Raw genomic sequence first — 21675 nt, 5'->3', positions numbered from 1 at the left:
GCTGCAGCCTCCTCTCAGGGAGCTGCAGAGAGCACTGAGGTCTCCCTCAGCCTCCTCCTCTCCAGCCTCACCACCCCCAGCTCCCTCAGCTGCTCCTCTCCAGACCCTTCCCCAGCTCTGTTGCCCTTCTCTGGCCCTGCTGCAGCCCTCAAGGTCCTTCTGGGAGTGGGGAGCCCAACCCTGAGCCCAGGACTGCAGCTGTGGGCTCAGCAGTGCCCAGCCCAGGGGCACGGTGCTGGGTTTTGGGTGGCAGTGCTGGTTCCAGCTCTTTGTCCCAGTGCTGCCTGGCAGAGTGGAGACTTTTCAACACCTTGGAGGTTCTGAGCTCCCCTTGGGGCCTCTGTTGGTGTGAAGCAGTGGCTGTGGTGGAGGGAGTGCAGAGATCTGCTCCTGCAGAGCCAGTGCCAGGCTGGGGCTGAGCCCAAGGCCTTTGCTTGTCCAAGCTGATGGTCTGTGACTTCTTGTTGGAGATGCAGCTGGGTTTCAGTCTGGTGTGGGCTCCTTAGTCCATGGTGTTCAGGGTCCTAGACTCATAGAATGGCTTGAGTTGGAAGGGACCTTGAAGATCATCCAGTTCCAACCCCCCTGCCGTGGGTAGGTTGCTCAGAGCCTCCTCCAGCCTGGCCTTGAACACTTCTCCCACCTGAGGAGCTGTCACCATCCACAGCTAAGCCAAAGCCATTCAAGCACAGGGAAGGAACTCTCTCGTTGCAGGAAGCAGAGGCAGAGCAAAGGGGCTGCTGGGGCAGGTGTGTGTCCCTGGGGGGAGGTGGGGAGCAGGCAGGCAGCAAACGGTTGAGGGAAGTCCTCTGGCAAAGCCAAGGCATTTTTCCAGCGTGCCGGCGGTGAGGAGCAGGCAGGAGCTGGCAGCAGGCTCTGTGCCCTGCTGCCCATCACCAGCTGCCTGCTTGTGGCCTGTGAGCAGCAAGGGGAAGCAGCTGAGGCCCTGGTAATGATGTTGGGTTGAACAGAGCCTTCTTTTATCTGCAGAGGACCATTTCACTTGGCACTGGTGGCCTTCACTCTTTGCTGTCTTTGCTGGACTGCTCAGTGCTGTCCTGTGACAGGACAAGGGGCAGTGGACACAAACCAGACCCCAGGAGTTTCCACCGGAGCAGGAGGAGAAAGTTCTGTGCTGTGAGGCTGCTGGAGGCCTGGAGCAGGCTGCCCAGGGAGGCTGTGGAGTCTCCTTCTCTGGGGGCTTTCAAGACCCCTGGGTGACCTGCCCGAGGTGACCCTGCTTTGGTCGGACCTGATCTCGAGAGGTCTCTTCCAGCCCCTGCCGCTCTGTGGCTCCCTGGTGAGCTTCATCTTCTCTAGCAAGGAGCAGAGCTGCTGGTTCCACCCAGCCTGTGGCCCTCTCATCCCAGGCTCTGCAGAAGGTCGTTGGGGTGGGGAGCAGGGAGCAGCCCCTGGCTGTTTGGGGTGGTTTCCCCTCTCCTCTTTTGGGCTTGCTCAGGGGGTTTATCGTCACGGTAAGGGGAAGCTTTCGTGTGCTGGCTGATAGCTGCTCACAGCTCTCTCAGATCGGGCTGGAAGGGGCACTGGGAAGACCTCTCAGAGCCATGGTGTGGCTTGGGCCAGCTGCCCTCTCCAGACAAAGGCTTTGTGAGCTGGCTCGCACCAAACCTCAGCCCTGCCCTCGGTTTCCCTTCAGGTCCACCCCAGGAGGAGTTCCTTCTTCCCCCCCTGCTGGCTGAGGGTCTCCTCCCCAGGTCCTGTCCCTGACTCTTTCTCTCCTTCCCTCGGCAGCTCTGAAGCGCTCAGCCCCGCACTGCCATGGGCGACGCTGCCCGAGGGGCGGGCGCAGAGCAGGCGCCCGGCTCGGCGGCGCAGGGCGGCGGTGGGAGCTCCCTCAGCGTCATCACGGAGGGTGTCGGGGAGCTGGCGGTCATCGACCCCGAGGTGGCCAAGAAGGCCTGCGAGGAGGTGCTGGAGAAGGTGAAGCTGATGCACGGAGCCTCCTCCGACGGCCCGAGCGCGGCGGGCGGCGAGGCCGAGCGCGCCCCGCGCCCCGCGGCCGGCGCCGCCGGGGAGGGCTGCGGGGTCCGGTGCCCGGACGAGCCCCCCGGCACGGCCGCCGGCATCCGCGGCGAGGAGGAGCCCGCGGCCAACACGGTGCGGAGCGCCCGCAAGCGGCAGAAGAACAACTCGGCCAAGCAGTCCTGGCTGCTGCGGCTCTTCGAGTCCAAGCTCTTCGACATCTCCATGGCCATCTCCTACCTGTACAACTCCAAGGAGCCCGGGGTGCAGGCCTACATCGGCAACAGGCTCTTCTGCTTCAGGGACGAGGAGGTGGACTTCTACCTGCCCCAGCTGCTGAACATGTACATCCACATGGACGAGGACGTGGGGGACGCCATCAAGCCCTACATCGTGCACCGCTGCCGGCAGAGCATCGACTTCTCCCTGCAGTGCGCGCTGCTGCTGGGCGCCTACTCCTCGGACATGCACATCTCCACGCAGCGGCACTCCCGCGGCACCAAGCTGCGCAAGCTCATCCTCTCCGACGAGCTGAAGCCGGCTGGCAGGAGGAGGGAGCTGCCCGCGCTGGGCCCGGGCCCCGAGCCGGGGCTCTCCCCCTCCAAGAGGACTCACCAGAGGTCCAAGTCGGACGCCACGGTCTCCATCAGCCTGAGCAGCAACCTGAAGCGCACGGCCAGCAACCCCAAGGTGGAGAGCGAGGAGGAGGTAACGTTGGGGTGCTCCGGGGGCGGCCCCAGGGCCTCGTGTGGGCTGCTGCTCAGCACGCAGCTCTCCGCGGGGCGCCTGGCCGGGAGTCTGGAGCGCTGCCTCCTCCGCTCACCCAGGCTGCTGGGCCGGGGGGCTGCGCTCTGGGCTCCTCTGCCTGCCCGCGCCGGAGGATGGAGCCTTGGTTCCCCTGTGTGCCCGCGGCGGGGGTCACGCTTGGGGTGCTCCCCGGGGGGAGCCCTCACGGTGTGAGGGGAAGGCAGGGCACTGGATGGCTTCGGGGCAAGGCAGGAGGCTGGCTCAGGAGGGCCGAGAGGCTTCGGGCGAGCCGGCTGCTGTCGCTGGCAGCCTGCAGCCCTCTGGCTGCTGCTGCAAGCGGACTCCCTCCTTGCCCAGCTCCTCCAGACTCAGCACCGCTGAGGTCTGTCCACAGGCAGCAGAGTCCCTGGGCAGCCACGGGCTGGGGGCAGGAGAGGAGCTGATCAGACCCCACCAGCTCCAAAACCAGCCTCTGCTGCACGGCACCCACCGGGCTGCAGGGCCAGAGCTGCTGCTGTGGGGCTTGTGTGTGGCTGCTGCCCTGTGCTGAGCTCTGAGCTGGGTTCCTGTCATCTTCTCACAGCTCCACGGTGATGGAGAGCTGGGGTTTAGTCCAGAGGAGGCCACAAGGAAGAGCCAAGGGCTGGAGCAGCTCTGCTGTGAGGGGGCTGGGGGTGTTCAGCCTGGAGAAGTATCCAGGGTGACCTCAGAGCTGCCTGCCAGGACCTGAAGGGATCCTGCAGGAGGGCTGCAGAGGGACTTCTCCTGAGGGGGTCTGAGACAGGCCAAGGGGGAATGGGTTGGAGCTGAGGCAGAGCAGGGTTAGACTGGAGCTGAGCAGGAAGCTCTTCAGTCTGAGGGTGGTGAGACTCTGGCACAGGCTGCCCAGGGAGGTTGTGGATGCCTCATCCCTGGGGGTGTTCAGTGCCAGGCTGGATGAGGCCTTGAGCATCCCTGCCCGTGGCAGGGGGCTTGGAGCAGCCAGGGCCATGCTGTGACTCTGGGGTTTTTGCTTGGAGGGGCTGCTTCCAGCCCCCAGGGCTGGGTGTTGATGTGGTTTGGTGCCAAAGCAGGCAGGGGTCAGAGGTGACCTCAGGCTCAAAGGAAGTGTCCAAGAGTTCCCAGCACAGAGTTGCTTTCCCAGGCTCTGCCTGCCTCCTGGTTTTGCTTTGGCAGAATTTCTTCCCCCACCCCCAGATTCTTCATTTCACACCTCTGCTGACACAGGGCTTTGGGGAGCAGCATCCTCAGCAGTGGGACACAAGGATGGGGGAAAAAGAGCTGGAAATGGAACATTTTTGTGTTGTGGAGGGCTGAGATGGTTTGTAGCAGCAGCTGGTGGGAAGTGCAGGGCTGTGGAGTGGAAGAGGAGCAGGCAGGAGGTGAGCTGGGGCTGAGGGCAGCCTTCATGAGCTGTGCTCAGGGCAATGTCCCTGCCAGGGCTGGGGAAGGGAAACCTCCCCCCTGCACCTCACCCTGGTCTCTGAAGCACCTTCCAGCAGGGCTGGTTTGGAAATGGCTCTGAAATCCCAGCTCCAAAGGTCTGGTGCTGGCAGGCCCCACACAGCTGCTCTCATGGGCTCCATGCTGCTCCCTTTCTGGGTCTCATCCCTGTGCCTCCTGTGGAGCTGCCTCCCCCCAGCTCCCTCTGGACACTGGAGGTCTCCTGACTGCTCCTGGCCTGAAGGCCTCTCAGCTTTGCCCCTTTCCCTGGGCTCCCTGCTGGCAGGGGCTGCCTGGGCTCCTGCTCATCTGCAGGGAAGGCTCCTGTGGAGGGTTTGCAGCAGGCTTTGGAAGCAGGAGGCAGGAGCTGTCTGGGCTGGTTTCAGAGTTAAACTCCTCCTGTCCTGCTCCCTGCAGCTCCTGGGTGCATCCCCAGCCATGAGCCAGGCTTGCTGATGGGTAGATGAATCTTTGCTGCCTCTGCCATCAGCTGGTGGAGAGCAGGAGGTGCCCAGGGCTCTGCTCACGCTGGCTGCAGCTGCCTGGACAATGGAAACTGAAGCTTTGCATGAGTGATGGATGAAGGCAGCACTGCCCTGAGCTTCTCTTGGCAAGGCCTGAAATGGTTTGTAAAGGGTGCAGAGCAGCAGGGATCCTCAGGGAGCTCTTGGTGTTACTGCATCCCTGCTCCTGCTCTGGCACAGCTCCCTTCCAGCCCCTGGCATCCTGGGGTCTTGCTTGAAACAGGCACCCCCCTGCCAAAGAGCAGCTTCCCTGGGGCTGGCCAGGTGGGGTGGGGAGGGCTGCTGTAAATCCCAGCAAGTTCTGGAGTTTGCTTTCAGATGCTGGCTTCTGCAGGTAGCTTGGTCCAGGAGCCTGCAGGTGTCTGAGCTGTGTTGTGCTGTTCCCCAGGCTGGCTCGAAGTGGAGATGTTCCCTGGGCACAGATGTGAAACCCAGGCTGGAGGAGAGAGGTGCAGGCAAGGAGGGACTGCAGAGAGGGCAGGCTGTGTGCCCCCCACCCCTGAGGCCTCTTGGTGGGAGTGTCCTCCAGACTGGAGGCTCTGCAGCCCTGACTCCCTGCTGAGGCTTCTCTGCAGCCAAGCTTCACCTGCCCATCGCTGCTGCAGCCCAGGGCCCCTCTGCAGCCCTCCTGAGGAGCTGGTGGCTCTCTGCTGCCATCCCTGTGCCTGTCTGAGTGGTTTTCCCATCTCCCATCCCCTGTGATGAACCTTCTGGGGTTTTATTTCTCCTCCAGACCACCTGCTTGAAGCACAGCACCAGGTTCTCCCAGTTCCTAGGCTCCTAAAGGTGCCTCTGTGAGAGCCCCAGCTGCCTGCTGCTCCTGGATTAGCTGAGTCAGACCCAAAGCAGGCTTCATGCTGCTTAGGGAGGAAGGGCTGGGCTGGGTTTGGAGCTGGGGCAGGGGACACAGCTCGTGCTGAAGCCCACCCTGGGATGGGTCTGTCCTTCCCCCACAGCCCCCTGCAGCCCTGCTGCCTTGTCTCTGGAGAGTCATTCTCACAGAGGGCTTTGTGTTCCAGATGCTGCTTGGTGCTGCACAGCCACCCTGAGGATGAGAGGAGCTGGGAGGCTCTCTCACCTCTGGGGGTTAATTCCTCGCTGGGCTCTGTCCATGACCTAATTCCATGGTGGGGTTCTCATGGTAGGAACTGGTTTTGCACTTGCTCCTTTCCAGCCCACTCAAGCCAAAGGAGGAGCCACAAGGTGGAAGCTCTGCTGCCTCAGGGTGGCCAGGCTCAGCCCTGCCTCCAGCCCTGCTGTCCAGGGGCGGTTGGCTCTGCGGGGGGCCACGTGTGTCCCCTGCTCTGATCCACCTGCAGACAGAGGGTGGATCAAATGTGCTGAAGCTGCTGGGCTTTGGATTTTCCACCTGAGCAACCTGAGCCCTGGAGGGGAGGAGCTGGCAGTAACCTGATGCTGGGAGCACTGAGAGGTGTTCCATTGCAGGAGGTGTCCTGGTTGGGTGTCCTTAGCAGGTGGTGAGGGACACACGAGGCCAGGACCTGAGCTGCAGGTGTGGGGCCAGGTTGCTGCCCCAGGGCTGTGCCATGGAGGTGTTTTGATTTCCTTCTTGCTTCCTTGCTGTGTGCAGCAGAGGTGGTCCTTGGGCTGTGCAGTGGTGCTGCTGAGGTGGTCACAGTGGGCAGAAGCGTGGTGGAGTTGGGCTGGGTGGCTGGGGACACATCCTGCCCAGCTCCCCTGGGCTTTTGGCAGGGCTGCAGGCAGCAGTCTGGGAACAAAAGCTCACCCAGGGCAGAGCAGCTGCTGGGAAGCTCTTCATGGCTGGGCTGAGCTACCAGAGTCATCACCTGGGGTGAGGGAGAGCTGAGCTTGGACTGCAGGACGTTGTCTGGCTGTCCATCTCCCCAGCTCCACCAGCCCTGGCTTTGGGGTGGTTGCCTTTGGGTCACATCTCCTCTGAAGCCAACAGGATCTGCTGTGAAGGTCCCAGGAGGCCTCACCAGTGTCCACACCACTGAGGGGAGATCTGAGCAGTACTGCAAGGGTGGGTGGCAGCAGGAGGAGGAACTTCTGTGGCTGAAGGGTGGTGGAGGCCTGGAGCAGGCTGCCCAGAGAGGTGGTGGAGTCTCCATCTCTCTTTGGAGCCCTTCCAACCCCACCTGGACACCATCCTGGGCAGCCTGCTCTGGGTGGCCCTGCTCGGGGGGGGGAGTTGGTCTTGATGACCTCCAGAGGTCCCTTCCAGCTGCTGCCATTCTGCAGCTCTCTTCTGCTGAGTCCTAGAGTTGTTTTGGAGCAGCTGGGCAGTGGTTCCCCTGGGAATGTGGAGCTCCAGAAGCATGGGAGCAGGGGGGGATCCTTGGGATGTGCTGGGGCCCTTGAACGTGTCTGTGGTGGTGGGAGGGAGTGGGTTGATGGAAGCTTGAGGAGGGGAGATGGAGACTGGGATGAAATTCTTGGCAGTGAGGCTGGGGAGAGCCTGGCACAGGCTGCCCAGGGAGGCTGTGGCTGCCCCCTCCCTGGAGGTGTTGGAGGCCAGGCTGGGTGAGGCCTGGGGCAGTCCCTGCCCGTGGGATCTTGGAGGTCCCTTCCAAGCCATTCCCTGGCTCCCTGGAGCGGGGACCATGCTCCCTGTGCCCACCTCCGAGGCTGGGAAGAAGCAGCCGTGCTGGCTGCTGGAGAGGAGGGGTTCAGCTCTCAGATGCCTTCAGGAGCAAAGCTCAGGGTTCAGAATCCACCTTGAGAGGGGTGGGGGTGGGGTGGGGGGGTGGAACCAGCTGCTTTAGTGACTCACTTTGCCCAGCGGGCTCTGAGTGGCAGCACCTCGCTGCCGGCAGCTCTTGAGCCCAGCTGGGCAGAGTCACCACCTCGTGGGAGCAGAAGGGTTTGGCTGAACTGGTTCCACCAGGCAGGTTCCAAAGTGTTCATTAGAAAACTGCTAATTGCTAATGAGTTGAGAGTCTGGCTGCTGGGAGGGAGCAGTGCCAGCACCTGGCTCCCAGGGCCCCCACGCAGGGCGGCTGTGAGGGTTGTCTTCCACAGCAGCACCAAACCTTCTCCTGAGCGTCCCAGGCAGGGCTGCTGTGGAGCTGCTGGAGTTCCTGCATGGACTCTTGGTGCTGGGGTTGTTAGCCCAGGTCCTGCCCTGCCTGTGCCAGTCAGGGTGTGCAGCAGTGGTGGCCTTGCACCTCCTGAGCTGCCCCTTCGGCCGTGGTGGTCCAGGTGCTTTGGAGCTTGGTTTGCCTGTGGGGATGCCACCAGGGAATGGCTTTTGGTGCTCTCCTGGCAAATGGCTGTGAGGGGGCAGCTGTGGCATAAGCCCAGATGGGGGCAAGTCAGGAGGCTGTGGATCTTCTGGGCACCATCCCTTTGGGTTTGGTAGGAGCCAGCAGTGTGCCCAGGTGGCCAGGAAGGCCAAGGGCATCCTGGCTTGGGTCAAGAATAATGTGGCCAGCAGGAGCAGGGAAGTGCTTGTGCTGAAGTGAAGGTGCTGGAGCATGTCCAGAGATGGGCAACCAAGCTGGTGAAGGGAGGGGAGCTGCCCATGGGATGGCACTGCTGGAGGCAGAGGCAGGGGGGAAGGAGCCAGCTCTGAACGTGTCTGGAGCTGCTGAGATGGTGCCAGGGGCTTGGAGGAGGCAAATGAGATGAGCTCAGGTCCCCTCCAAGCTGGTTCCTCCTGTTCTGCAGAGCCAGGAGAGCAGGTCTGGGAGGTGTGCTGAGCAGAGGAGCTGAGCTGCTGGAGACTTCCTGCTGCCCCTGGGGTTGGCATGCAGGAGAAATTGGCACTGGCCCAGTGTGGGCAACATCTGGGATGGGAGCCCCTCCAGACAGGGGCACCGTGGGTGGGGTTGGGGCTCCCTCGGGCTGTTGCCTTCGGGGTGATCAAAGCCTTAGGGGTGGCATCCAGAGGGATGTGGACAGGCTGGAGAGGTGGAACCAAGCCAACCTCCTTGGAGGCTGCCCAGGGAGGTGCTGGAGTCCCCACCCCTGGAGGTGTGCAAGAAGCCTGTGGCCATGGCACCTGGGGCCAGGGCTTGGTGGCCATGGTGGGGCTGGGCTGCTGCTTGGACTCAGTGGTCTCGGAGGACTTCTCCAACCCAAACAGCTCCATGGTTCTGTGGATGCTTAGTGCCAGGAGCTGGTGATGAGCCATGAGCTCAGCTTCCTGGTGTGGTTCCACCATGAGCATCCTTGGCTGGAGGGGGCTCTGGGCTGCATGCCTGAAGTTGTTGTTGGGTTACTCTGGAAGCCTCCTGTGCTCCTTTGGGTGCCACTTCCTATCCCAGAGGCCAGGCAGGGCAGCTGGGCAGTGAGGAGCTCCCAACCACCCCAGCATGAAGAGGAACTTCCTTCACCGAAGGCTGCTGGAGCCCTGGGGCAGGCTGCCCAGGGAGGTTGTGGGGTCTCCACCTCTGGAGACTTTCAGAACCCACTCAGATGTGTTCCTGGGTGACCTGCCCTGGCTGACCCTGCTCTGGCAGGGGGCTGGCCACAGTGGTCTCCAGGGGTCCCTTCCAACCCCTCCCATGCTGTGCTGCTCTGCCAGGCTCTGTGGTGCTTCGGGGAAGGGGGGAGGGAGAAAAGAGAAGCAACGGAGAAGTGCTGGTTGTGAACCTGGAGCTAAACTATTGCTTTTTCTCCCCTCCTCTTCCTCCTTCCTCTTCTCTCCTTTTAAACAAACAACCTCCCCAAAATCTGCCACCACCCCCTCCCCCTCCCCCCCCCTTTCCCAGGAGCTCTCCTCCAGTACGGACAGTCTCGATAAGTCTCCCTGTCCTGTAAGTGCCCTGCTCCCTGCCCAGGCTGCCTGCCTGCCCCCACCACAGCAGCATTTCCTCTCTGCCACCCTGGCACCCTTGTGACAAAGCTCTGATGTGTTCCTGTCCCCTCCCCAGCCCCCCCCAAACCCAGTGTCTGCACCACTTGAGCCCCTGGCTGGCAGCAAAAGCAGCCCCAGCGCCGGCTTGGCTGAGCTCAGCAGCAAAATGCTGCTGGAAAGAGGAAGCTTTGGGCAAATCTGGCCAAAATGAAGCAGAAAAAGCCCTGGGGGGGTTCAAAGAGCTGGGGGGGGGAGGTCTGGGTGTTTACAGCCCCCTTCCCCCCCCCCCAAAAGAAGGCTGTGAGGGAGATGGAAGCCCTCCTGATGGTGGCGGCAGGGGAGGGCTGTGGCTGCTGCTGCCCTGTGCAGCCCAAGAGGAAATGCTGTTTGTTTCCTTGGAGTTGTGGCTGCCAACTTCTCTGCCAGATGAGATCTCATTTGCTTCTTTTTAATTGCCCTGCCACCAATCATGGTTCTCCTCCCCCCTCTCTGTGTGTGCAGCTCTTGCTCTTTTCAGTCCAGCCCCAGCCTTGCCCTCCTGGAGTTCTTTGGTTTTTGCCCTCTTCCATTTTTCATTCCAGTTTTGGGTTTCAGTCAGCAGCATCTTCCTCCCCTCTGCCATCTCCCTGCCCAGCTGGGCTTCCACACCTTGAGGATGTAGTCCATGATCAAAACCACTCTGCCTGGGTGCTGGAGCCTCGTGTGGCCCCCAGCCCCCTCAGGACGGTGAGTTGGGACCTGGGGGATGTGGTCCCAGCCTGCGTGTGGCTCCAGAGGGTCATCCTCACCCCAAGGACAGGGGCAGGGTGAGGGCAGCAGCTTTGATGCTGCAGCCACATCCAGATGCAGGGCAGGAGGCCTTTACCCCCAGGCCCACCTTGGTGCAGGCTCCTGCAGCTCCCCTGCTTTACAGAGGAGCGAAGGAACCTCCTGGCTGCCGGTGCTTGGACACTGGGCTCCAGGTCCCACTTTGCCACCCAGCTCTGGGTCAGCTGCTTTGTGTTGCCCCTCCTGCTCCTCCCATCCATGAAGGGCAGTGGCTCCTCATCCTCTGATGGCTTTTGGAGGCTTGGCAAAGCCCTCACTGGCTTCTTGGTGCCAGGATGTTGCAGAAGTGTCCTCACAGCCTTCCAGCTGCCGTGGTGGTTGTTGGCATCACCTTGTCGGCCTTGGTGGTGCCACCTGAGCCACCATCAGCCACAGCCAGGCAGCAGTGAGCATCACCTCCTCTCCCCAGGGCAGGAGACCTCCTCACAGTACCACCAAGGTTGGAAGAGACCTCAAAGATCATCAAGTCCAACCTGTCCCCACAGACCTCATGACTAGACCCTGGCACCAAGTGCCACATCCAATCCTCTCTTGGATACCTCCAGGGATGGGGACTCCACCACCTCCCTGGGCAGCACATCCCAGTGGCCAACAACTCTCTCTGGGAAGAACTTTCTCCTCACCTCCAGCCTGAACCTCCCCTGGCACAGCTTGAGACTGTGTCCTCTTGTTCTGGTGCTGCTTGCCTGGGAGAAGAGACCAACCCCCACCTGGCTACAACCTCCCTTCAGGGAGCTGCAGAGAGCAATGAGACCTCCCCTGAGCCTCCTCCAGGCTAAGCAACCCCAGCTCCCTCAGCCTCTCCTCACAGGGCTGTGCCCCAGACCCCTCCCCAGCTTTGTTGCCCTTCTCTGGACACCTTCCAGCAGCTCAACCTCTTCCCTGACCTGAGGAGCCCAGAGCTGGACACAGGACTCCAGGTGTGGCCTCAGCAGTGCTGAGCACAGGGCAGGATGAGCTCCCTGCTCCTGCTGGCCACACTGCTCCTGAGCCAGGCCAGGATGCCCTTGGCCTTCTTGGCCCCCTGGGCACACTGCAGGCTCATGTTCAGCTGCTCTCAACCAGCACCCCCAGGTCCCTCTCTGCCTGGCTGCTCTCAGCCACTCTGCCCCCAGCCTGTGGCACTGCCTGGGGCTGCTGTGGCCAAAGTGCAGCCCCTGGCACTTGGATGTGTTCAATCTCCTGCCCTTGGCCTCTGCCCCTCTGCCCAGCCTGCCCAGGTCCCTCTGCAGAGCTCTCCTACCCTCTAACAGCTCCACTCCTGCCCCCAGCTTGCTGTCATCTGCAAACCTACTGCTGATGGACTCCATCCCCTCCTCCAGATCATCAATAAAGATACTGAACAGGCTGGGGCCCCGCACTGGTCCCTGGGGCACACCCCTGGTGCCTGGCTGCCAGCTGGCTGTGGCACCATTCACCACCACCCTCTGGGCTCAGCCTCCAGCCAGTTCCTAACCCAGATGTGGGTCTGAAGCAGGAGGACTTGGCTGAGGCTCTGCTCCTTCTGGGCACCTCCTCACCTGGCACCATCCCAGATTCCCACCAGTGACTCCTGCCTGGGAGTGCAGAGAAGAGACCTGAGAATAGGCAAGGAGGGGCTGGAAGGGACCTCTGGAGGTCATCCGGAGCCCCCTGGCAGCACCACCTGGAGAAGGTCACCCAGGAGCACATCCAGGTGGGGTTGGAAGGGCTCCAAAGAGAGATGGAGACTCCACCACCTCTCTGGGCAGCCTGCTCCAGGCCTCCACCGCCCTTCAGCCACAGAAGTTCCTCCTCGTGTCCAGGTGGAACTTCTGGTGGTGCAGTTTGTGCTCAGTGCCCCTTGGCCTGGCCCTGGGCACCGCTGAACACAGCCTGCTGCCCCCCTCCTGCCCCCAGCCCTTGCAGTATTGATCAGCATTGATCAGATCCCCCTCAGGCTGCTCTTCTCCAGGCTTAAAAGCCCCAAGTTCCTCCAGCTGTCCCCATCACAGAGCTGCTCCAGGCCCTTCAGCATCTTCTCAGCCCTTTGCTGTGCCCTCCCCAGGAGCCCCCTGTCCCCCTTGAGCTGGGGAGCCCAGAACTGGCCCAGTGCTCCAGCTGGGGAGTCCCTGTGCTCGCTGGGCAGGAGAGCAGAGAGCTCTGTGGAAGGGGGACCAGCACCTCCCAGGAGCTTGGAAGGCTTTTTGACGTGGACTACAGAACCCAAACCATTCCCCACCTGCCCTTCCCCAAGGAGGGAACCAGCAGACTGATTCTCCTCTTCCTCACCACCCCTTCTGTGCCGCTGTGCAGCCGCTCCTGGCTCTGCGGCTGCCTTCTGCTTCCCCACGCTCCGCAGCTTCCCTGCATGTGCTCCTCCAGCATGGCCCTCAGCACCCTGCCAGCTGCACTCTGCATCAGTCTGAAATGGCCAAAAGACCAAATCAGCCACCAGTGGATTGCTCTGATTGAAAGGCTTGGAATAATCCAGCAGGGAGCTGGGCTTGAGCGGTGCGGTGCTGGGGTTGGGGAGCAGGGCTGGGGTTGAGCCCTGGGGAGCTGGGGGTTGAGCCTTGGGGTGTTGGGGTTGAGCCCTGGGGAGCTGGGGGTTGAGCCTTGGGGTGTTGGGGTTGAGCCCTGGGGAGCTCAGGATGAGCCTTGGGGTGTTGGGGTTGAGCCCTGGGGTATTGAGGTTGAATTGTGGGGAGCTGGGGGTTGAGCTGTGAGGAACTCAGGTTGGGAAGGGAGCTCAGGATGAGCCTTGGGGTGTTGGGGTTGAGCCCTGGGGAGCTGGGGTTGGGTGTGGGGCTCCTGTTTGAGCTGATCTTTGGCTGGGTTGAGCCCTGAGCAATGCTCTGGGGTGAGGGCACTACCAAAACCCAGCTTGGCCCTGGGGGTGAGGCTGGTTCAGGTTCCCTCTGGCTGTGGCACTGGGATCTGGGGGGTGCCAGGAGGATGTGATCCAGGATGGCTTCCCAGGGGGCTGTGATCTGAGGTGGGGCTCCCAAGGGGATGTTGGCTCTGGAGTTCTGGGGTGGGGGCAGCACAGCAGGAAGGAAGAAGTGCTTTGATCCTGCCCTGCTCCTGGAAGGATCATCTGAGAGCAGGGAAGAGGTTGGGCTGGGAAGAGTTTCCTTCTCCATCCGGTGTTTATCCAGGGCCTGTGCAGCTCCATGGCAGAGCCTCCAGGGCTGCCTCACCCTGCTGAGCTCCAGGGCAGCACCTCCAGGGGCTCCTCACCCTGCTCTTTGTGTCTGTGTCTCCTCCCCACCTCTTTTGTTCCCCTCCCCCTTTCTGCAGCCTGTCAGACTCGCCCCTGAGAGGGAGTTCATCAAGTCCCTGATCGCCATCGGGAAGCGCTTGGCCACCCTGCCCACCAAAGAGCAGAAGACCCAGAGGCTCATCTCAGAGCTGTCCCTGCTGAACCACAAGCTGCCAGCAAGGGCCTGGCTGCCCACTGCTGGCTTTGACCACCACGTGGTGCGGGTGCCTCACACCCAGGCAGTTGTCCTCAACTCCAAGGACAAGGTAGGAGGAGAACAGCAGTGGGTTTGGCTCAGGAAGTAGCTCAGGGTGTTGGGGAAGGGGCTCCAGGGTGTTGGGGAAGGGGCTCCAGGGTGTGAGCCTGCTTCAGGGTGTTGGGGAAGGGGCTCCAGGGTGTGAGCCTGCTTCAGGGTGTTGGGGAGGGGACTCCAGATTGTGGCAGGCAACTGGAAATGACCTCCAAGGGCTCCAACCAGCAGCCCAACACCACCATGGCCACCAAACCCTGTCCCCAGGAGCCATGGCCACAGATTAGGTCAACACCTCCCTGGGCAGCCTGTTCCAGTGTCTGAGGGAGCTGGGGGGGCTCAGCCTGGAGGAGGCTGAGGGGAGACCTCAGTGCTCTCTACAGCTCCCTGAGAGGAGGCTGGAGCCAGGTGGGGGTTGGGCTGTGCTCCCCAGTCTCACCTGGACCTTAGTGTCCCCCCAGTCAAGCTGTGGTGGCAGAGGGTGATTGAAGGGGAGGATGGGATGCTATAGGGTGAGGAAAGGGCCTGAAACTGTGCCAGGGGAGGCTCAGGTTGGCCATGAGGAACAGTTTCTGCCCTGCAGGAGTGGTCAGGCGCTGGACCAGGCTGCTCAGGGAGGTGGTGGAGTCCCTGTCCCTGGAGGGGTTGAAACTTGTGGCCATGGTGGTGTTGGGTTGCTGGCTGGCCTGGACCACAGGATCACAGATCCCAGGGTGCTAGGGGTTGGAAGGGAGTTCTGGAGACCCTCGAGTCCAACCCCCCCCTGCCAGAGCAGGAGCACAGAACCCAGCACAGGTCCCACAGGAACACAGCCAGAGGGGGCTGGAAGGGCTCCAGGGAAGGAGACTCCACAGCCTCTGTGGGCAGCCTGCTCCAGGGCTCTGGGAGCCTCACAGGGCAGAAGTTCTTCCTCCTGCTGTGCTGGACCCTCCTGTGCTGCAGTCTCCATCCATTGCCCCTTGGCCTGTCCCAGGGTGCAGCTGAGCAGAGCCTGTCCCTGTCCCTGTCCCTCTCCCTGTGCCCCTCCCCCTTCCCGTCCCTCTCCCCTCCCTCTTGGCCCCCAGCCCCCAGCTGTTTGTGGACACTTCTCTCGTCCCCTCCCGGCCTGAGGAGCTCTCTAAGCCCCCCGGGGCTGTGTGGGCCCCGCAGGCTCCCTACCTGATCTACGTGGAGGTGCTGGAGTGCGAGAGCCTGGAGACGGCGAGCGTGCCGGCGCGCATCCCCGAGAACCGCATCCGCAGCACGCGCTCGGCCGAGCACCTGCCGGCCTGCGGCGCCGCCGAGCCCCGGCCCCCCGCCTGCGACAACGACGACGAGGCCTGGGCCGTGGACGACATCGTGGAGCTGCAGGTGGAGGTGCGGAGCCCTGGGGCCCTGAGGTCTTTTCCAGCCTGGTTGATGCTGGGAAGGTTGCAGAACCGCAGGGCTGGGAGGGACCCCGAGGCTCAGCCAGCTGCAACCCCCCTGCCCTGGCCCGGGAGCTCTCACACCGCAGCAGGCTGCTCACAGCCACCTCCAGCCTGGCTGCAGACACCTCCAGGGCTGAGGCTGCCACCACCCCCTGGGCAGCCTGTGCCAGGCTCTCACCACCCTCCTGGGGAACAACTTCTTCCTGATACCCAATCTCCATCTCCCCACTTCTAGTTCTGCTCCATCCCCCCCAGCCCTATCACCCCCTGACAGCCTCAAAAGTCCCTCCCCAGCTTTCTTGGAGCCCCCTGCAGATCCTGGGAGGCCACCAGAAGGTCTCCTGGGAGCCTTCTCCTCTCCAGCCTGCACAACCCCAACTCTCTCAGGCTGTCTCCAGAGCAGAGCAGCTCCAGATTCAGACTGGATGTCAGGAGGAAGTTCCTCCCCAGGAGGGTGGTGAGAGCCTGGCACAGGCTGCCCAGGGAGGTGGTGGCAGCCTCCTGCCTGGAGGTGTCTGCAGCCAGGCTGGAGGTGGCTGTGAGCAACCTGCTGTGGTGTGAGGAGTCCCTGCCCATGGCAGGGGGTTGGAGCTGGCTGAGCCTTGAGGTCCCTTCCAACCCATTCAGGGTTCTATGATCCAGCATCAGATCTCCATAGGATGAGAAGGTCCCAGGATCACAGAGCAGTGGGATTCCCATTCCAGCAGCTTCTCATCCCACCTCTCCCCTTTTCCCCTCCCAGCTGCCAGAGATCCACACCAACAGCTGTGACAACATCTCCCAGTTCTCTGTGGACAGCATCACCAGCCAGGAGAGCAGGGAACCAGTGTTCATCGCTGCTGGAGATATCAGGTGGGGCTGGGCTGGGCTGGGAGCTCACCTGGGGAAGAGGGAAACCTGTCTCAGAGATTCCCAGGGGGAAAAGACCACCTGCAGGGGCTGAGGAGGGGCTGTGCACACCCTGGGCAGTGGAGGTTGGTGGGAGCCCCAGGAGGAGCCTATGAGACCCTCAGGGCTGCTTCAGCCTCCCCTGCTCAGTTGCTGGTGGCAAAGCAGCCCTGGCTTGGGCTCTGTGAAGTTTGATGGAGGGAGCAGGGGCAGGGAAGTGATGGACTGGGCCCTGAGGAGGCTACACCTGAAATCCTGGGGTCAGGTTTGTGCTTCTGACTCCTAGAAGGACATTGAGGGCTGGAGCAGAGTCAGAGAAGTGCAGCAAAGCTGGGGGAGGATCTGGAGAGCAGGGCTGAGGGAGCAGCTGAGGGACCTGGGGCTGCTTAGCCTGGAGCAGAGGAGGCTGAGGGAGACCTCATTGCTCTCTGCAGCTCCCTGAGAGGAGGCTGCAGTGAGGGGGGGGGGGGGGTGGGCTCTGCTCCCTAGTCTCAGGGATAGGAAGGATAGAAAATGGCCTCAGGTTGCCCCAGGGGAGGGTCAGGTTGGCCATGAGGAACAATTTGTGTCCTGCCAGAGTGGTCAGGGCCTGGCAGAGGCTGCCCAGGGTGGTGGTGCAGTCCCCATCCCTGGAGGTGCTCAGGAAGCCTCTGGCCATGGCGCTTGGGGCCAGGGTTTGGTGGCCGTGGTGGGGTTGGGCTGATGCTTGGCCTGGGTGACCTTGGAGGCCTTCTCCAGCCCAAACAGTTCTGTGATTCCCTTGAGTTCTATGGCTCAAGGAGGCTGTGGGTGCAGCCTGGTGCCCCCTGCTCACCCCCAGGGCTCTGTGGCTGTGTCTGCAGGAGGAGGCTGTCGGAGCAGCTGGCTCACACCCCCACGGCCTTCCGCAGGGACCCTGAGGACCCCTCTGCTGTCGCCCTGAAGGAGCCCTGGCAGGAGAAAGTCAGGTGGGGCTGGGAGGGGGACACACCTGCGGGGCTGGGCTGGGCTCAGCACCTTTGTGGTGGCCTCAGCACCTTTGTGGTGGCCTCAGCACCTGTGTGGTGGCCTCAGCACCTGTATGGTGGCCTCAGCACCTTTGTGGTGGCCTCAGCACCTGTATGGTGGCCTCAGCACCTTTGTGGTGGCCTCAGCACCTGTGTGGTGGCCTCAGCACCTGTATGGTGGCCTCAGCACCTTTGTGGTGGCCTCAGCACCTTTGTGGTGGCCTCAGCACCTGTATGGTGGCCTCAGCACCTTTGTGGTGGCCTCAGCACCTGTGTGGTGGCCTCAGCACCTGTATGGTGGCCTCAGCACCTTTGTGGTGGCCTCAACTTTGTGCCCTGCCCCTCCCCTGGGGGCACAGCTGGTGCTGGGTGTGCTGGAGTGGGGAGGACATCCGTGGCAGGTTTGCTGCTCTTGGGTTAGGCTTTGAGGGGCTTTGCCAGGTGGTTTTGGCCACCTTCCACATTAGGAGGGCTTGGCCTGGCTCAAAGTAAGCTCAGTTGTGTTCCTGCTCTCGGGTGTCCCTCCCCCAGACTTCAACCTGAGTGAGAAGGATGGAGGTGGGGACGGCAACACTGAGCCCCTTCCACTCCCCACCCTGTTCTGGGACAGGACCCCACTGGGCTCTATAAATCAGGGGGGGGCTCTTGCCCACCCTGGGGCAGGGGGGGGCAGGTCAGGTTAGTTCCTGGAGATGCTGCTGGCTCCAGGGCTGAGGCTGCAGCTCCTGCAGTCCTGGTTCTGCTGCACTCCCAGCTGAGCATTTCCAGAGGCTTCCAGGGCGGATTTTGGATATCAGGAAGAAGTTCTTCACTCTGAGGGTGGTGGAACAGTGGAGCAGGTTGCTCAGGGTGGTTCTTGAGGCCCCTTCCCTGGAGATACTTGAGGTGAGCCTCAGAGAGGCCCTGGGCAGCCTGCTCCAGCTGGGGATGTCCTGCTGGCTGCGGGGAGCTCAGCCTGGGTGACCTTTGGAGGTCCCTCCTGGCCTGGGCTGCTCTATGATTCTTGTCCCAGATCTTTGCTGGCAGGAGACCTCTGGACCTTGGAGACCACCTCTGGGCTGCCCCCTGCCCACCCTCCCATTCCTTTCACTCCCATCCTTGCCTGTTCCCTGCAGGAGGATCCGGGAGGGGTCTCCCTACGGCCACCTGCCCTCCTGGCGCCTGCTCTCCGTCATCGTCAAGTGCGGGGACGACCTCCGGCAGGAGCTGCTGGCCTTCCAGGTGCTCAAGCAGCTGCAGGTGAGGGGAGGGGAGAGGGAGCTGCCCCTGGGGAGCAGAGCTGCAGGGGGACATCCTGAGGCATCTTCTGGTTGTGTCCCACAGTCCATCTGGGAGCAGGAGCGAGTCCCCCTCTGGATCAAGCCTTACAAGATCCTGGTGATCTCCGCCGACAGCGGCATGATTGAGCCCGTGGTGAACGCTGTCTCCATCCACCAGATCAAGAAGCAGTCCCTGCTCTCCCTGCTGGATTACTTCCTGCAGGAGCATGGCAACTACAACACTGAGTCCTTCCTGACAGCCCAGAGGAACTTTGTGCAGAGCTGTGCTGGTTACTGCCTGGTGTGCTACCTCCTGCAGGTCAAGGACAGGTGGGTCTGGAGCTGTCTTCCAGCAGGGCTGGGCACCGGGGAGGCCTCAGCTGCAGTCCTGGGGTCAGGGTTGGGCTCCTCACTGCCAGGAGGACATTGAGGAGCTGGAGCAGGGCCAGAGAAGGGCAACAGAGCTGGGGAAGGATCTGGAGGCCAGGGCTGGGGAGGAGCAGCTGAGGGAGCTGGGGGTGGTGAGGCTGGAGGAGGCTGAGGGAGACCTCGCTGCTCTCTGCAGCTCCCTGAGAGGAGGCTGCAGCCAGGTGGGGGTTGGGCAACATCCCAACCATGCTGACCATGAGGAACAATTTCTGTCCTGCAGGAGTGGCCAGGGACTGGCACAGGCTGCCCAGGGAGGTGTCCCCTGGAGTCCTCTGAAAGTGTTGAAGGAATGTGTGGCCATGGCAGCCCAGAGCCAGCCCTGTGCTGAGCTGCATCCATAGCAAGGAGAGCAGGGAGGGGATTCTGTGCCTCTGCTCTGCTGAGCCCCCCCTGCAGCACTGGCACAGGCTGCCCAGGGAGGCTGTGGCTGCCCCCTCCCTGGAGGTGCTCAAGCCCCATGACAGGGGCTTGGAACTGGATGAGCTTTAAGCTCCCTCCCCACCCAACCCATGCTGGGATTCTCTCTGTCCCTGATGGGAAGTTCTCCTCCCCCCCAGGCACAATGGGAACATCCTGCTGGATGCAGATGGCCACATCATCCACATCGACTTCGGCTTCATCCTCTCCAGCTCCCCCAGGAACCTCGGCTTTGAGACCTCTGCCTTCAAGCTCACCACAGAGTTTGTGGATGTGAGTGAGGGGGGCACAGGGTGGAGAGGGCCCAGGGGTGGTCCCACAGCTTGTGGTGGGCTGCACAGGGGAGCCCTTGGCAGCTGGCTCGGTGCTTTGTGGAGCTTCTTGGCCACCTCAGCCAAGCTGCTCTTGGGAGCCTGCTGCTGAGGCAGGAGGAGCTCCGCTGGCAGTGGCATTCCCTGAACTGCTTCCTGTTGGCAGCTTCCCTGCCCAGGGCACTCTGTTGTCCTGCAGCTCCTACATCCTCTGCCCTCCACCCAGGCAGCTTCTCCCTTGCAGGTGATGGGGGGGCTGGATGGGGACATGTTCAACTACTACAAGATGCTGATGCTGCAGGGGCTGATCGCTGCCCGGAAGCACATGGACAAAGTGGTGCAGATCGTGGAGATCATGCAGCAAGGTGAGGAGGGGTCCCAGGGCCAGGGCTTGCCCCAGGGCCACCACCTCTGGGCTGCCCAAAACTGGCTTGGTGACCCTCAGCACTTGGAGGGTTGTGAGGTCTGGAGAGCAGCTGGAGACGTTTCGTATCAGGAGAGTCTGTGGGCAGCCCTGTTAGGGTCTGGGGTCTGCACAGGGAGCTCCTGCCCAGGGGAAGGGTTGGGGACACTGCTGGCTGTGGCCCATAGTGTGGGAAGCAGCCCATAAATGCTCCTGGCGAGGTGGTGGCTTCGGGTGGTGAGTTACCTTGATGCCACCTGGCAGCTCTGGGGACATCCCAGTGCCACAAACCAGCCTCAGAGCCAGTGAGGATATGGAGGGCACCAAACCATCCCTTGAGGAGGGCAGATTCAGACTGGAGATGAGGAAAGAAATTCTTCAGAGTGAAGCTGGGGAGAGCAGAAGAGGTCCAGAGAGGCCAAGATGAGCAGAGGGATGGAAAACCTCCCCTGTGGGGACAGGCTGGGAGCTGGGGCTGCTCAGCCTGGGGAGCAGAAGGCTCCAGGGAGTCCTTAGAGCAGCTTCCAGTACCTGGAGGGCTCCAGGAGAGCTGGGGAGGGACTCTGGACAAGGGCTGGGAGTGCCAGGCCCAGGGCCAATGGCTTTGAGCTGGGAGAGGGGAGACTGAGCCTGGAGATGAAGAAATGCTTGAGAGTGAGGCTGGGGAGAGCCTGGCACAGGCTGCCCAGGGAGGCTGTGGCTGTGCCCTCCCTGGAGGTGCTCAGGGCCAGGCTGGGTGAGGCCTGGAGCAGCCTGGGCTGGGGGGAGGGGTCCCTGCCCGTGGCAGGGGGTTGGCAGTTTGCTGATCTTCAAGAGCCCTTCCAGCCCGACCCCATTCTGGGCCCCAGCCCCGCAGGCCGAGCGGTGCCCGGGGGGGCAGAGCCCTGCTGAGGGAGCCCCCTGCCCTCTGCGCCCCCAGGCTCCCAGCTGCCCTGCTTCCACGGCTCCTCCACCATCCGCAACCTGAAGGAGCGCTTCCACATGAGCATGACGGAGGAGCAGCTGCAGCTGCTGATCGAGCAGCTGGTGGACGGCAGCATGCGCTCCATCACCACCAAGCTCTACGACGGCTTCCAGTACCTCACCAACGGCATCATGTGAGGGGCCGGAGCCGCCTCCCCGCCCCGGGCCGCGGCGCCGCTCCCCTCCCCCGCCCGGGGCTCTCGGTTGCTCCCCGGCGGGATGGAAGCTGAGGGTCAGCGCCTGGCCAGGGCTCCACCGAAATCCGGCAAGGTAAAACCGCAGCAAAGCAGCAAACCCAAACGGAAGGAGGGGAAGGAGAGGCAAACGACCACCCGGCAGCAGCCCCCAGGCGAGAGCGGACAGGGAGCAGGCGGTGCCCAACCGCTGCCAGCCGGGAGCGGGGGCAGGAGCACCAGCACAGGGCTGGGGGCAGGGGAGCTGCCCCCTCCCCCTCCCCCACCTCAGTATTACCCCCCCTTGGGGGCTGCAATCTCATGATTTTAGGACCTGGGGATGCTGGGGGCGGGGGGGAGGCTCAGCAGGGCCTGGACTCCCCCCCCCCAACTCTTTGGTGTCTGCTGTGACTTGAGCCTTCTGCTGGTACCACTTGAAGGCAGAGGAGGTGAACCCTGGGGGCCCCCTCCCTGGGGGCCCCCTCCCTGCATGTCTCCCTCCCTGCCTCGGTGTCTCTCAGCTCCCCCTCACCCCCAGCCCCTTTCTTTGCCTCTTGCCCCCTCCCCCCCGCCCCCAGTGTCCCTTTAAGGTCCCCTTGGCCCAGCAGCAGCCCAGGGCTGGCTTGGGCATAGTTGGGCTCCTTGAGGGGGCTGCT

The 21675-nt window shown here is 62.6% G+C and overlaps 1 protein-coding gene across 1 annotated transcript; it reads left to right on the top strand.

Annotated features, from left to right (window-relative positions):
- The first annotated feature begins 1779 nt into the window (after nucleotides 1-1779).
- PI4KB (phosphatidylinositol 4-kinase beta) lies at nucleotides 1780-20986 on the top strand. The gene is made up of 11 exons (XM_054179104.1): nucleotides 1780-2691; nucleotides 9395-9439; nucleotides 13570-13797; nucleotides 14931-15137; nucleotides 15933-16042; nucleotides 16921-17025; nucleotides 18180-18303; nucleotides 18388-18653; nucleotides 19310-19442; nucleotides 19725-19845; nucleotides 20803-20986. Exons 1-11 carry the CDS (start codon nucleotides 1780-1782, stop codon nucleotides 20982-20984), a joined length of 2433 nt encoding a protein of 810 aa, XP_054035079.1. The 3' UTR covers nucleotides 20985-20986.
- The last annotated feature ends 689 nt before the right edge of the window (nucleotides 20987-21675 follow it).

The sequence above is a fragment of the Dryobates pubescens genome (assembly GCF_014839835.1).
Source record: "Dryobates pubescens isolate bDryPub1 chromosome 41 unlocalized genomic scaffold, bDryPub1.pri SUPER_41_unloc_1, whole genome shotgun sequence".
Lineage (NCBI taxonomy): Eukaryota > Metazoa > Chordata > Aves > Piciformes > Picidae > Dryobates > Dryobates pubescens.
Note: the sequence above shows the minus strand (reverse complement) of the source record. Positions and strands in the feature narration are given on the sequence as shown.